The 17,068-nt window shown below is 37.6% G+C and overlaps 1 protein-coding gene across 3 annotated transcripts in view; it reads left to right on the plus strand.

The window, feature by feature from the left end:
- Positions 1–7,718: 7,718 nt before the first annotated feature.
- Positions 7,719–17,068, plus strand: part of HPGD (15-hydroxyprostaglandin dehydrogenase) — a 29,015-nt gene continuing 19,665 nt past the window's right edge. For 2 of the 3 annotated variants that reach the window (XM_074865077.1, XM_074865078.1), the window contains exons 1-3: positions 10,056–10,218; positions 10,418–10,541; positions 14,488–14,594. In XM_074865077.1, coding sequence (XP_074721178.1) covers positions 10,126–10,218; positions 10,418–10,541; positions 14,488–14,594 — 324 coding nt within the window. In that variant the 5' untranslated portion in view covers positions 10,056–10,125. Of the gene's footprint in view, positions 7,768–10,055; positions 10,219–10,417; positions 10,542–14,487; positions 14,595–17,068 lie in introns of those variants that run through there. The other variant, XM_074865079.1, reaches the window with a different exon arrangement.

A 17,068-nucleotide genomic window follows, 5' to 3' on the forward strand; every position in this document is an offset into this window, starting at 1 on the left:
GTGTGAAATCATGGAAGGACATAGCTAGTATTGGGGCTCAGAATGAGAAATGAACAGGAAAGTGGAGCCTCTTCTTTGCAGGACAAGGTAATGACTCTTTAATTGTTCCAAACCAATGGAACAACGTGGACTATGAACTTCCAATGCTTCCTTTCCCTTCTTGTGGGAACTCCATTGGAGAGGAGAGCTAATTCAAATTCCTGACTACCATTCAATGGACAACCAAACAAATCTTACTAATCTCAGTTCTTACTTAACTTGTCTCTACCTGCAGTTTTCTAACTTGAAGAAAACATCTGTTATAAAAATGTCTTACTTTTGACATGGTAGAATTATAAAGAATTTTAACTGGACTAATTCTAATGAGAAAGATGAGACAATGTCTTAGATTGTGCTACCAACTCTGTTTATAGTTATCCACATAATAATTTCTAAACAAATGGTTCATGTTATTCTTTCATGAAGATCTATAATTGTGAAAGTTAAAAATAAAATAATCTTTTTTAGAAACACTAAATTTGAAGAAAATAGTTTGTGCAGTGCAGTAATTTCAGTGCATGAACAAAATCAAATCTTTTCTGGAAATTTTTTTTATTGTCATAGGCATACATGACCTTAATCTTTTCATACCATTCGTTTTATGAATGTGCATATATGAGATGAAATAAGGTTAAACTATTTTTGCTGCCAGTTGCTATCTGATTTACCTCAAGATGGAAATAATCCAATAATTGTTGAGGTTTTTATAATTCTGTACTGTAACTACTAATTGGAAAACATGAAAACATTAAAAACAGAGTATCAGTTACTCTTCTGTCAGAAACTGTCTGATTCAACTTCCATGGAGGTGCACAGTATGCAGTAGGGACATAACTGGACAATACACACATCGCAAATCAAAGCGGATTTCTAAGTGAAGAAGCCTCAGTATGGAGTTTCATGTAATCCAGCATATCTTGGTATTAGTAGGGTTTCTTCACCATTGCAATCAATTACTTTTCTAGTTTCAAGTAAGGGCATTGCTTTGTTGAACACCTTTTAGTTGCTGTGATGCATATTCAAAGGTTCCTTGTGCAGTTGTATTACTTCAGTAAAAGCCATTTTCTGAAAAAGCTGGCAAAGTGATCTGCTTTCCTTCTTTGTTTCTGCAAAGTGATCCTAGGTTGCTCTGCAAATATAAATGCATAATGTTACATTAATGGGCTCTAGGGATAAATCAGTTGTGCCTGTTTATAGCATATTTATGGCCTTAACTCTTTTGTAACCTGGAAGTATTTATAGCCTACCCATACCTGTATTCATATTAAACATTAAACAATAAACAAAAAGTATTTACATGTATTTTAATCTACTGCCTGGTGATTTAACTTGATAACATTATAAGTGGAAACTTCCTTATCATATCCACAGAATCACAAAATGGTAGGTTGGCAGGGACCTCTAGAGATCATCAAGTCCAATCGCCCTGCTCAAAGCTGCATTCATTTAAATTTTGGTTATATTCAAGGATGGAGACTCCAACAAGCTCTTGAGGCAACATGTTTCAGTGTTCACACTCACAGGAAAGAAGTGGTTTTCTGGTGTTTAAGTGGGATATCCTGAATTTCAATGTTTGCCCATTGCCAACTGTCCTTTCACTGGGCACAGCCAACTTTGTCTGTTTCTTCTTTACACCCTCTTATCAGGTACTTACACATATTGATGAGATCTCCCTCCTCAGCCTTCTCTTCTCCAGGCTGAACAGTCCCAGCTCTTGCAGCATCTCCTCATATGTTAGTTGCTCCAGTCCCTTAATCATCTTAGTGGCTCTTTGCTGAACATGATCCAGTACATCCATGTCTTTCTTGCAGCAGGGAATCCAGAACTGGACGTAGCACATCAGATGCATCTCGCCAGGGCTGAGCAAAGGGGAAGGATCACCCCCCTTGACCTGCTGGTGATGCTCTGCCTAATGCAGCCCAGGAGGCTGTTTGCCTTCTTTGTTGCAAGGGCACAGTGCTGGCACGTATTCAGCTTTTTGTCCACCATTATTAAAATCACTGTGAAAAAACAGCTTCATAGTCAACTGCAATGGAACTTTATGTTAGATTGAACCTGTTCTTTAGATCTCAAATAAATAGTTTGATTTACTTCAGACTTCAGTCTTAATGGTGTGTTATGTATCTCCCTTTGAATAGGGCATTCTAAAATTCCAGGTCCTCATTTATTTCACACTAATTTCTTATTCAGTTTTCTGTGTTATTTAAATTGACATAATGGTGACCTTATTGAATACCTAAGTATGTTACCATATTTGATGTGGCTGTGGATTCTGTTTTTATATGATTTCTGAAATGTCTTGGAAGACTTATTTATATGACTTCACATAAAAATTTTTGCAACACATTATAGGTTTACTGTCACAACAAAACTATGTCAGGAGGTTTCAAGTTCCATAACATAGTCAAAGATATAATTTTTCCAGTAGCAAAAAAGGCTTTCCAATGCCTTTAATTCTGAAAATAGATACGTTTATTTCTGCATGTTTGCATAGCAGAAATATAAAATGAAAGAGAAAGATCTAGTTATTTATATTGTCTAAGAGGAATGTACTTACTAGCAAGATTTTCAGATATCCTAGAATGTAATGGCCAATTTGAACTTAGCTTAATAATTACATTGAGGATTTCAGTCTCTTCCTAATGGTAATATGAAGTAAACACTATTATATAAACAGGAACTAATTTGTAGGTCTCAGCAAATGAATTCAGCATGTGCAGATGATGCCCTACATAGATTTGTACCAAATATTTTGGTTAGAGCTTTTAATATGGACAGAAGGACAAATGTGGCTGCATTCATAAAAAATAAAGGTGCCTATACCTTTTACCAAGCTGCATAGATGAGTATGTGAAAATCCTGAATGTGCCTTTGTAAGTCAAGATTCATCCAAGGATCTCAACTAGAAAGCCTATAATACATTATTCTCAATTGACTAGCAAATGCAGTTTATTCGGTAGTTGTAAAGATTTTAAATGATCAGAAATAATATCCAGTAATTGACTGTAAACTTCTAGTAGTTAAAATACTTCACAAACAGGCTACTGGCTTAGATTTTAGGTATTAGCTATAGTCTTCCCTTAGACATAGAACTACTTTATTATTCATTTTTATAGATTTTTTTTTAAATAGCTTCTGTTATTTGTAATATCTACATTTAAGGTTACATTGACCATGCCTGAAATAAATATTTATGTGTTGTTTTTGTATTTTCACCAACTAGTATCAGCAGTTACATTTTCTTAAGAAATTGAGAACTTGATTCTTGTAGTTTTATATAAATATTTTTGTTGCTGTTACTCAGTCTCTGATTCAATTTCATGTATTTCATAACACTAAGTTTAAAAAATAATTTAAAAGCAGGAAATTCTTGTAAACAAAAATGCCACGGTGTTGACATTTGAGATTTTCAACTCATTTCTTAATTTTATCTTAAGTGATAAGTGTCATTTCTAGTAAGTGCATCACTCATCAGCTCTTTTGTTTCCTTTTTCATACCTTTTATTTGAGTTTTGGTTCACTTTTCCATATTATTTCTGAATGTCACCGCATCATTCTTCTGAGCAGATGGTCATCTATAGTACCTTACAAGTATTCTGTAGCACTTCCAGGTTTTTGCACACAAGACAATTGTGGAAGTTCTCTGACTTCCCTAAAACATACATATAACAATCACTCTGCAGCACAAAATACTCTGCCTGACCTCAAAAAAGCTCTGCGTGTGGTATTTTTTTCCTAAAACAGAACACACAGAAACTTATGCACCTAGACAGTGATTATGTGTAGAGAAAAAGAAAGGAAGGAGCCAAAACATTAGCTTGAAAGATAACTATCATCTTCAGAATCACCTACCGAAATTTGAAAAGCAAAATAAGGAGGATTCATTTGAATCATGGCTTCTTGCTAATTCATTATTTTTCAAAGTTGAAATGAGGGCATTCTGGGATTTCCCTCTTTTTTTAGTTTTTTACTTTTTAAAAGTTAAAACATAATCAAAACCATATTCCTTCTCTCTTCAACTGGATATTAGTCAAAGAAAGCACATTAGTAGTATTTATCAAATGAGATAATTAATAAGACTCCAGCATTTCAACAAATATCAAAAAGCATGAGTTTTATCTATGTGGTTATAATCCTTTAAAGAAGTAGACAATCCAGCTGCACTAGAATTACACAGTTCTAAGAAACACAAGTTACTTTAATGGGTGGCTGGTCTGATTTTAATTGATCAGTCTAGCTTTTTAAGAAGCCTTTTACAGTTTGAGTTTAAGCCTACAACAATTTCTTTCCAATTCTATAGATACTTGCACTGCTTGATGAGTTGATAATCAAATGAATAGGGTAGACAGTCAGTCCTTCATATAGTGTGTTGCCAAAGTTGCAAGAGGCATGGGAGGGGTTCACATATTTTTGTTTTGTTTTTACTGCCAGCTGCCATACTGCTGTGGTGTTTAAAGACAGTGCCAAATACAGGGTTTTAAAGGTTCTCCTATAATTATATCAGATAGAGAAAGGGCAGGGCATGCTTTAACACTGAATCCTTCCTTATTCATTTAGAGCCTGGCTCAAGCCTTGAGAAGTTTAACACCTTGCAGAACTGCTTTCCTAGCAAGGCCTTTACTGCCCTGGCCATACATAGTCGTGCTCACATTCTCATTCTTCCAGTAGACTATAATTTTTCAAAATGTGATACTGGTTCTCAGGCATGGAATTAACCCCATATTCCATAAATTATCTAGTAACTTTTTAAAAGTGATTTAAGTAGTAATACTCATATCCTCAGTGAACACTGTGTTACCTTCATTGCTTTGAGTTTGTTTTTTCTTTAAAAGCATTAAGTATCTAAGGTGAAATACTAACAGCTTATTGTTCCCCAGTTATTTGACCTATGTGCAGGAAAATGGATTGAAAAATTTACCAACGTGATGCCTAAGATACAGGCTGTGGTAATGCTGAGCATGACAGTAGGAATTTGATCAAGGAAAGTCATGTGGAAAGCTAGAAAGACTCTCTGAATAGGTATACAAAACTAGATTCCTGAATCCCCTCGTCCTTGGATTCCTAGGCAGCAATTTCCTACCCCTCTTCACTAGATATTTTCCACTAGATAATTTTCTTTACTCCAAAATCTTTCTTTCAGTCATAGTAGATGTTTCCAAGGTGACAGGAAGCTCTCTATTTCTTAGCATTCCTTCTTCTCTAATGCCAGTGAAAGGCAATCTAAAAACCAGTCATCACCTTTCTTGCCTCTCCTTTACTGTAACATCCTCCCACATGCTCTGACAAATCTTTTGACAAAAACTGCATACTTTCTAGGTATTCTTAGAAATCTGGAAATTGCACTGTACAAGTTTCTCATTCCCTTTTTGAAAGTCTCCAGTGAATTCCCTTTTCTACTTCATAAAGCAAAGTGATCTAGTCTTCACTTTATGATCCTACTTAAGCTACTAAACCAAGCCTTTTTATTCTCATATACTGCTAAGGCATTAACTTTAATTTCTATTCTGACAATACTACTGACTTCAAATGGTATTTCTCACCTTTTCAAAAAACACATTATGCTTTCTCCTATCCTGCCTGCTATTTTTGAAAAGACAGACGACAGGGCTGTTTGTTTGTTTTAGTGTCTTCCTCCAAATCTCACCATGGAACTCTTGACTTCTTGAACAACTCATATAGTATGAGCTCTGGTAATAGATTTTTCATAACTATTTTCTTATACTTTGCTTTGATGTATCCTGTGTTCTCTTATTTTCCCCAAGTACATGACACTTTTGCACATGTACTGCTGTTGTCCTGGGTGAGCAAAATAATCTAGCCACTGACCTAGCATGAGCTGATATGATGTTGTGCTGTAAAAATGCATTTTGGCAAATCTCTGAGCCTGTTGTTCATTCAGTTTCGTGTCCTCTAAGTTAGTTTGACATTTCTGGCAGCCAGTCTATCTGTCTTGAATTATCTTGTATACACAGCTAGGTATAGTATCTGAAATAAAGCATAGCTCCATAACCTCATCTTCTTATACAGTAATTCCTGCCTTTCTAACTTAGTACATACAGAGAGATCATACAGAAATTGCATTATGAAAAAAACTCTTGGACATGGAAAACTGTTTTATACTTGATGAACACTTACATTTCTTGTTGAGGAAGGTTTGGTCACACACATTAAGTATGTGACCTGAAATCAGTCTTTTAATTACCTCATGCAAAGCTAGACATTTGGGTCATTTCTCTAGCTTTTTTTTCCACCCACTCTTCTCAGTTGAAGTTGGAGAAATGCACTAAACCACATACCAAAGTACTCATGCTGCATAACTGTGTTTGGATGCCCTCCTAAATGCATTGCCTAATAATCCATTCACAGGTGTGATAACACTTACTTAGTTTCCACAACAACTTGAATAACACCTTGCAGAGTATGAAGACATGGTAACAAAAATGAGGCAATGGGTTACTTTTTGAAAAACTATTTTTGAATGAACAGGGTAACCTATGTCTGTGAGAGATCATATTCCTGTCTCCTTTTCAAAAACGGATTAAAACCACCTGGAGTCTCTTCACACTTTGATTGCACTGTGCTCTGTGTGGAACAGTGAAGCATAAGCCATGCGCTGTGGAAAAGAATAAATGTAAGTAACTGGAGGGAAATGGAAGAGAAAGCACCACAGCCGTAAAAGGAAAACAAAAAAGACATTGTATTGCTAGCCAAAAGGTCTACTAGAAAACAGTCAAGGAAATCACATTCTGCACACAAATAACATGCAAATGTTAGTATGCATTTGGCATCACACTGTTAGCAGGGGGGTGTGAGTGAAAGATTTAATCTGTTTCAGCATCTAAGCCATTATTTAGTATTATTGTTATTTCTTAACTTTGAACAGAAAGTGCAGATTACCTATATGGAATTACTTGTCTCTCAAAGCACCCAAATCAAACATTCATGGAGTCATTTAATGTCTTTTCATGCCTGCAATTTCAGGTATTATTTGTTTGTGATATTTTTGAGCCTAGTTAACATATTGGATAACAAACCCCTAGGGTGTTAGTGCACCTTTCAGTGAAAAAATCATGAATTGGTGATATGAATTGGTTTGATTCTACCATTGAATAATGCAACATCATTTTTAACTATCTCACATTTTCTTAAATGAGCATATCAGCTTCTCTCACGGACACAATAAGGTACCTAAAGCATATACTCAGTCTTCTGTAAGCTGGCCACTTAGGAAGATAGATCCTTTATAGTATGTTATTGCCTATTGTGACAGCTCTTCCAAGTTTTATGGGGAGTACAGCTTTTTCTTAAGGATAGATTATCTGAAAAGGTAGACCACTGAAACATTAAAAAGTGGAACTCCTCATGCTTCTATGAAAGCTTTCATGAGAATTGAAGACAAGGTTCAAAAGCTGTCAATTTATGAATCACAGGGAAAAAATATTTCATAACTATCCCCCCTCCCCCCCCCCCCCCCCCCAAGTTTCGGGAAGAAGACTGAGATGCTAACTCTGGATTTCTAACAAAATCAATGTCTGCAAAGAGCTTTCTCCTATGGGCAACATTTTATCTTTTATGCAGTTGGTCATATTACAGACTTGGGGTGGTAAAAGACTATGGTGCAACAAAGTTCTTAAGAGTACTTCTAGTGAGCTTAGCAAATCCAGTGCGGTTTGAAGGAGCAGAGCACACACATCCCTTACAGCCAAGCCATCTCTGCTGGCCCCAGGGGTAAGTCACAGAGCCATCTTTCTATTACTTCCTCCTGGATTTGGAGGATTGGCACATACTGTTCTAGCTAGGAACACTGTCTCTAATATCAAATATATTTTGCCAAGGTTATGGGTATTGACGTGGAGCCTTTTTTTGCCATCTTGCAAGATCTGTTATTTAGCTTCTTGAACTGAATAATGGAAAGAGTGCATTTGGTCAATAAAACCAGAGTTAGAAACTCTGGGTTAGTTTATCACAATACTTTTAAGTTATTTCAACCTATGATACCCAGAATTATATTCAACCAAGCTGAATTTTGGGACACAGATTTATAAGATTTGTTTTACGGAAACAGTGTGTGCACTCAGATCTTAAAGCATTCCAATGTCTCTGAAGAGTCCAGATTGTTCTTAACATTCATGCCAAGTTATCAACAGTTTAGAAAACCGTTGCCAAAGGTCATTCCAACTACAGCTGTTTGGAACTACAGAGGGGTTTATTGATCTTTGCCTTTGCACTTTAAAAATAAAGACCATGACAGATGTTGATCATGACTTGGCCAAAGGCTGCGGGGACGGAGTGGGGGAGTGGTGTTGGGTTTATCAGGGTTGGGTTGAGGGTGAAAGACTTCACTGTAATGCTATTGTTAGGTCACTGTGTGGTAATATTGTTCTCATGATGTGCCTTTGACCTGGCACTGTACTTATCTCTCAACAAATTAGGGAAACTGGCTCAGCTGATTGAGAAAGAGCTTGTTAGGCATGGCAGTTTAGGTGGCACAAATTTCACAGCTCCAAAGCAATCTGGAGCCCTCCCAGAAACACAGGTATCATAGTCAAACAAATCACTAATCCCAGAGGCCAGCTCTGACTGCTTTTATGAAGTACTGTGAATCATGATCTTTAGGAAAACTAAATGGCTGCTATCCAATTTAGCAGCTGGATTATATTAGTTCACATTTTTAAGGACAAAGGTTATAATAACAAGATCTTGTGTTACTCAATTAGGAAACATAGTTACCTTAATGGTTCTGTAACAGTTTGCTGGTGTTAGGAGCGATATAATTTGTTTCTTCTAGGTAATACAAAAGAAGGAAATTCCATACATGAAGGCAGTCTAGTAGAGAACAAGCAGCTGGGATAAGAAGACAGTGCAAAATAGGCACAGTGTTGCTGAGAAGCAAGGCAAAATGGCAACAGACATTGATAAAGACGAAGTCTAAGTCAGAGTACTCAGGGCCTTGAAAGCACAAGCAAAAAGTTTAAACCTGATATACCAGGCAAAAGAAAACAGACAACCCAAAAGACAAGTGTGTGTGTTAATACACACACTCACATACATGACATACATATGTTTATTGAGCTTAGGGCTGGAATGATAGATTTTTCTTATCTACCCAACACTCCACAACATTGTGTTTTCTATAGGATAACATTTGTGAATCTTGTAACAGGTCAATGAACAAGAAAATTGATTTCAGCTTTTAGATCATTAAGGTTGCACTTTTTTCTACTGTATAGTGATACATCTGAGTATTGATAAATTTTAGTTGCATATAATTCACATTATGTAGCAGAATTTGGCTTATAAACTGTAAAAGCAGTTAAATGTATTTTGAAGTACAAGCTATGTTATCTACAGACCTGAAAATTTCTAGAAACCACTTATCTTGATATGCCTAAAGTTCATAATGTTCGTATGTTCATAAAGTTCATAACGGCTGCTTTTTCATGCAAACATGTTCTACTTACTGGCAGAATGAGAGAGAGAAGGCTGGTGGGGTATTTTGCAGTGTGAAAAAAGCCTCTATGTTTGTTTTTTTCGAGGCTGAACTTTCCTTCAATTCCTTACGCTGCTGCTCACGCAAGTTGGGCCAACCAAAACGCACACAGCCTCAGGAGCTGCCAAGAGCCCTTATCGAAGCTTATAGCAGCTTCTCACGCGATTTGCGGAGGCGCAGAGGCTCTTCCCCCCTCCGAGGGGAGCCGTAGCTGCCCCGGGACCCCTTCCCGGGGGCCGCCGGACGGGAGCCGGTCTTCGCCGGACAGCCCGGGGGGCTGAAAAGGGGCTGAAGCTGGTCTCCCCTCTGGCTCTTGGTCTCTGGGGTTCACCCAGGCACTCGGGAGAACGCTTTAATGACCTGCTCCACCCCTGCTCCCCCCGCCCAGGCAGCTCCGGGAGGCTCTCGGTCACACGAGAGGGGAGCGGGGGGGAATGACCCGCAGCGGCGGCGGCAGGAGGAGGAGGAGGAGGAGGAGGAGGGAAAGAGGGAGGGCAGGAGGGAGGGAGCGAAGGAGGGAGGGAACCGGGCAGGTGACACCGCACTAGGTTGCTCCGGCTCGGCGGGCGCGGAGCCGGCGGCAGCAGCGCGGCGACATGCACGTCAATGGCAAGGTGGCCCTGGTCACCGGCGGGGCGCAGGGCATCGGCAGAGCTTTCGTCCAGGCGCTGCTGGGCAAGGGCGCCAAGGTGAGCCCCAGGGGGAGCCACCTTCCCTCCCCTCCGCCTCCCGTCGCTCCCCTCCGGTCGGCATCCGCGGGCGCGGGGGGGCCGCAGCCCCCTGGGCTCGGCTTGGCTGAACTGGGCTCTGCCGACCGTCGGTCCGGCCGGCTGTCTGTCTGTCTGTCCGGCCGGCGCTCAGGCTCTCCCTCCCTCCCTCCCTGCTCAGGTAGCGCTGCTGGACCGCAACTCCGAGGCCGGGCGGGAGAGCAAGGCGGCCCTAGACGAGCAGTTCGAAGCGCAGCGGACGGTGTTCATCCAGTGCGACGTTACGGACCAGGAGCAGCTGAAAGGTAAGAGGGAAACTGTCAGCGCTGTGCTCCGGCTTAACATGCAGCAACCTGAAAGAGCCCGGGCTGCTGCCCCAATAAGTGTGCAATTAAGGTTTCTGGAGGACAGCCTACTCCCAATCGCTCCTGACAGTGACTCAAAAAGGATTTGTTTCTGAACCTGCAGATGTGAAATGTTACTACCAGCATGTGTGTATTTCACCGTATTACTTGGCACGTTGTAAAGAAAAGCTAAAGAAATCATTTCCATTGAGTGCTGTGTGTGATATTTTTGCATGAAAGCCTCTGCAGAAGATAATTGTTATTTTATGAGTAATATATATAAACTTTAAAGCACGGACTTGCTTTTTATGAGGCTTCAGTACAGACTCCAAGCTGCATTCCCTCGTCACAGGAGTAATAAATTCTGCTCTGGGTTGCAGTGCTCTTTCCATACAGCACACTGACTTTCAGCATGTGCTGCTGTAGCTGAAAGCAGAATTGGCAAAAGATGGCACACTTCTTTATCGTGGTGTTAAACAGGGGTTGATAACACCTCACTCACATTTTGCAGATGCAAGGAATAGCAAGGAGCTTCCCTCGTGTTTTCACTTAGTGAATAAATCGTGTTCCCTACTGAGTTCTTAGAGTATCGTATAATGTTGATGTACCCATCACAATATTTCATAACAGGCACATCAATTCATCAAAGTTTCATTATTAAGTGATACATTCATAGGTAGTTACTCAGATTCAGATTTTGACATCACTTCGATCAGTACCCTTTCCCCAGATTCATTTGTGTCAGGCTAGATGTGAACATTTTTAGTTCTGCTTTTATTCGCTATGCTTCACTGGCAGCTTTCTCAACAGCAGTAATAGAGCATATCCAGTCCTGGTTCACAAAACATTGCAGCTCGTCCAGAATTCAGCAATATTGTGCACTGCTCCGAGATAGCATGATTATGCCTAGTTCCAAAGCTTTGCCTTGGTTTGTCTGTAAGAAAGATGCTGGACTTTAAATTTGAGATTGCTCTAATCATCAAAGTTTTTATCAGCTAGGTTGATTATTGACTTTTTCCTCCAAGTGGGAGGAGTAACCTAGGAGCAAGAAAAAGCATCCTAGGGGTAGGAATTGCATGTGCTGCAGCATGGGTGTTACCCCAGTGTGCTTTCACTCCCATGATTCCTCCTCTCTCTGGTGCCAGGCTAGTGCAGGACCAACAGGGTGTGCACTGGGAGGTAGAGGGAGCAAAACAGGTCAGCAAGGGAGGTTTTGGAACCAAGTTAGTAGGAAAAGAGCTATCAGGGTAGGATAGGAATGGGCTCTCGCGAGGAACAAGAGCAACAGCGTGCGACTGCTGCTTATGCTTCTCTGATACCGCATTATTCCCATCACAGCTTTCTTAGCATAAATTTGCAATACTGTTTTATTTTCCTATTTTTTCACTTGTAATTGCAAGCCACCTCTTAATAAACTTAGATGAATTTCACTCCTAGTGTTTAAAGTTTTTAGTGGATGCATCAAGTCCTGTACTTGCTTATTATGTTAAAGGTCATGCACATGAATGAAGTTCCTTCTCATTTTAACTTTAGCCCTTTCGGTATGAAACAAGTCACAGCACTAGAACTAGTATCTGTAGGTACATACATAATGCTTATGGGTAGGAACTCAGCTGCTTCATCTACATTCAAGTCTTGCTTGTGCTTTTTTCTCTGGTGGCTCTTTCACATAGACTCACACAAAAATCTATCTTGTTCCACTTTTGAAAAACCACCATACATTTATTTTTGCTTTCCATGAATATTTAGGGAGCTCACATATAACTGGTGTTTGTACTTACTTTCAACTGTTTTTCTTACTTCTCCTTTAAAATGAATCCTCCTCTTTTCATTTTTCTTCATTTAGTATGTCATATGATCATCTGCTTTTAATTTTTATGATTCCATAAGCACTAACTAGTCTGCAATGTAAAGACAGAATTATTCTACAATTTCAAAAGAGAACAAGTCAGTTTACACTGATGTGTGGGTAATAACTTTATTAAGAATTTATAATGAGATTCTTCTTTTGTGGATAAGTAATAGATGGGATTACTGTGGGCAGGTAAACTTTTACCAGAAATATTACAAATTTGATAATCTTTCTCTATTTTAACATAGATATGCAAACAGCTAGAAAAAAAAATAGAAAATCACAATTAGTCAAGACTGTGCAAATTTAATAAACAAATAATTGGCAAAAATACTATAATCCATGGTGTTTTTTGAAGGCAGAAGATTCTATTAAGACTGGGGTTGATGAAAGATGCTGTTCAAAGAAAGCTTACAAAGGAATCTGAGAGACAGTTTCCAAAATCTGGAAGCTAATTGAGGACCCCAATTGTATTTATTTTCCTCATTGAAACTAAGTTAAATAATCAGTTCTGCTCCTGATAAAGCCAAAGGTTTTCATTTGCCCTTGCTGCTGCAGCATTGGAAAGATAAGAAGTGATTGAAGAGTTAAGTTATGACACCTAAGAATGAATTAGCAAAACATTAAAAAATCCAAAAAGCCAGACAGCCAAAAATAGAGGCTTTAGTAATATTAAAATATTCTCATATAGAATAAGATTATTAGAAAAATCTATACAATAAAGGCAATTGGACAAATAAAACCTTTCCCATCAGCTGCCCAGCTCTTGTTCTGATGACAAGATGATGACTGTGATGGACCTGCAGCATTCACGCAAAGAAAAGGCTGTAAGAATACTGACCACCTGGTGCAGGAAAAAAAAACTTTGTAAACTCCTGCAACTGCTGCAAAAAAAGGTAGATGTCTCAAAGCTGCTGCTATGCTCCTGACTGACACTAATAGCCAAAGATTAAAGATCAGAGAATTAAGATGGTCCTGGGATCACCTTTTAGTGAAGTGGTTTCATTAAGGTCTGTCAAGCATAATTTCATTATACCTGAAATACTCTAGATTTTTTGTCAGTCACCAAATGATGTTTTTTAAAACAATATGGGGGGTGGTGGTGTCTTGGCTTACCTAATAATAAATATTTAGTGACAAGGAACAATATTTGGAGGTTAAAACAAGCAAGCTATGTATACCTGTCAGATAATGTCTGCAGTCATGGAAAATCTTAGTCTGGAATGAACAGCTGGAAGTCATCTCATCCAACTACCCTGTCAAAGCAGGGCCAGCCTAAATGAGTTTGCTCATCACTATGACATCATCATGTTTTTTGATACACATCAAACTGAGTTGAACACTGTCACCTGGGAGAACACAATGTCATTGTAGAAGATTCCCAGTTCTTTATTTTGAAATTCTTTGGAAGACAGGTCATTATTTTCATCAACAGAAGGAAGATGATTTGAATTTGAGAACACATTATTAAAGATACCTGATGAGTAGGATGTATAACAGTTTATTCGTAAATGGAAAAATTTAAACAAGAACTATGATTAATGATTTGTAGTTGAAAGGTTTCTATTAGTTATATCACTGAATAAGAATTGTGTTCTTAGGTTAAATTCAGACTCAACAAGAAAATTGTTGTGAACACATGAAGCTTTTTTTATCATTTAAAATAGATGGTGCTAAATCCTGAATTCACTAGCTGTATCAAACTGTTACAAATCAAGATATAAATGCTTAATTTATATAATTAGAGTGCCAAACATCCCATCTAATACAAAATGTACAAGTGCTAAGAACTTTCATTAGCTCCTGTTATCAGGCATTATAAAACTGAATGAAAATGCAGCTATGGTATCTTAATCCTTTCAGTTTTCCTGAATATGTTTAATACTGGTGAATGGTTAGATAAAGAATTTAATTGCATGTTGCTCATTAATAGTTAAGAAAACAGTGAAGACATTTTGGTAGACTAATAAAGCGTTCGTTTGTATGCATGCATTATAATTTTATATCTTACTCTACACAAGTACTAAGAAATTTCACCCTTGGATCTTACCATAGGCGCTTTCAAAAAAGTAATTGAACATTTTGGAAGGCTGGATATTGTGGTTAATAATGCTGGAGTGAACAATGAGAAGGACTGGGAAAGCACTATACAAATTAACTTGGTAAGCATTATCTCCTTTCACACGTTCATACTTCAGTATGTAATGCTGGAATACATTTAACAGCCCTTGACTTGTACAGATTGTGCCATATGACCGAACATTAATTACTGTATTGGTAAGCACAGCTATTGAAACAATAACCACTTAACTGCATATGTACTAACCAATAAATGTAGAGGTACTCAGGTTAGCACCAGACAACATTCTCTTTCTATAAAACCCAGTGAAATCCCAGGTAGGTATAACAGTTTGGTACCCAAAGCAGTAGAGCTGCATCTATAGGAGGCCAGTCTGTTTATATGAATATTTTAGATTTTGGTTATTTGTGAGACTCAGCTGGCCTGTGTTTAAGTTGCCATTTGTTGATATTACAAGAAAACTTGTTCAACCAAGAGCTCCACACTTTCTTCACCAATAAAGCAAGCATACAATGTGAGCTTCTAATATATGCTGTTTCACCATCATCACTGATAGAAGCACACCACTTAAGAGCACTTACGTGCTAAAACCCAGTACATTCAACAAGCCTGTAAAATTTATTTTCAAACAGATTATTATTATTTCTTTGATATTGTCTGATACCTCATCAGGTGAGACCACAACATCTGTTTCTCAGTTGAAAATTTTTTAATTTAAGCTCCACAGGAAAGACTGAATTCCTAGGTTAATAAAATTCTGACCAGCTTGTATTCTACCACCTGTGAAGTTCTAATTTGACAGTGATTCAGCAAGTCACCCCTATGACCAAAATGTGACAAAGTCTTATAACCTAGATCTGCAAAGAAGTAGCAGAAGGAAAACTGGAAGAGTGCAATATGGGTTTTTTTCCAATCAGTCATTTGGAATTTGTCAACGCAACAAGAAAGCTCAGGATAAGAAAATTAAAACTTTGTTCTTGTCAAAAGTTTTAAGGACAAAGATACCCTAGTCTTTGAATACTAATGCCTCCTTGAGAACAAACTAACAAAAAAACAGCCAGGGCAAGTAACACAAGCTGTATATGAGACAAGTTATATAAAAATTAATGGGAAAATATGTATTTGGAAGAAAAAGTTAGATTTAATAATAGTTTTTCTTGATCTTTTATATCTATCCAAAGTCAAACTTGCTTATTCTTGGAAAGGACTGGACTGAAATCACCGACAAATTTTCACAATAAGAGATATACATTTGTTCAATTTCCTTTGGCTTTTCTCCACATCTTCTTCAAGATTTAACTACACATATTTCTTCCTCCCTCTTTCATTTCTAAAATATTCTGGCAAATTAATTATCAGAAATCTTCATATTGTGAAGTAACAGGCATGTGACATCCTCAGAGTTATGCAACATCAGTATCTATTAGTACAGATCCCTTGAATTCAAAAGAAGACTTTATCTGTGTTCTAGATTACTTATTCATCTTTATATTTGTCTCTGGTTTAACACAGGTTATAAATTACTGTAGGAAGCATTCACCTGTCAAATTTGCAAGCACAGAGGATTAGTCATCACTAGAAAAATTGAAGTCCATATGAGAAATACATTTGTCTGTGATTCATCTTTAAATTTAGCTCAAAAAATGAAGACATATCTGATCAGCAAATCATGAAGATATTTAATGTCCAGATAAATATCTTAACAAGAGTGATGTCCAAACAATTTTTCAATGCCAAGAGCTTCAAACAGTAGGCATTGAGAACCTACTTCTACTATTCTTTTTGTCTTATCACTAGTGATTGGGTTGAAGCAGACCATAGGTGGGTTTGAAGCATCTCAAGTAGCAGGAAAACTGGAATCCAAGTCTTAGAAATCTATATGCTTAACTATCAAGCTACTGCCCCTAAAAATTGAAAAAAAAAAAAAAAAAAAAAAAAGGAAGATTATAAAGTTTATACATTGTTGTATAGGTAAGTTCACCATAAATGTCCTAATGACTTATTCATAGTCGAAAGTCGAAAAATTTCATCAATACGTGATGGTGACTGGAATAAGAGTAGAAGTACAGCCATATGGATTAAATCAAAGACACACTAAGATCCAGATATCCTCATTTATCTTTTGATTTGAATATTCTTACCCTGTCTAACCTTGAGTCAAATAACTAGCTTATTTCTATAGGGCATTTCTATCTAGATACTGTAATTTCCATAAACCAAGATATAACTTGTTGTATTTTTTGCTTTTTAACTAAAACAGTGGAAGAATGACAGCTGCTGCATGTAATATGTTATATTGGTCAGTTTCATAAAATATTTTTTACTTCTTGTAGAGAAACGAGCAAAATATGTAAGAAATACATGATTTTAAAAGGTCTCTATTTCCTTGATGTTTTAAGTATCCTTTGTATTATCAGTAAGAACAGGAATAACTTCTATGGCCACCCATTTTGATACACACTATGCACATATTTTCTATTTTAAAAAAGGGGAAAAAAAAACCCTCTATTCCAGTCTTCATCTTAGTGACATCATTTATATATTGATATAACAAAT

Source organism: Strix uralensis, chromosome 4, assembly GCF_047716275.1.
Source record: "Strix uralensis isolate ZFMK-TIS-50842 chromosome 4, bStrUra1, whole genome shotgun sequence".
NCBI lineage: Eukaryota > Metazoa > Chordata > Aves > Strigiformes > Strigidae > Strix > Strix uralensis.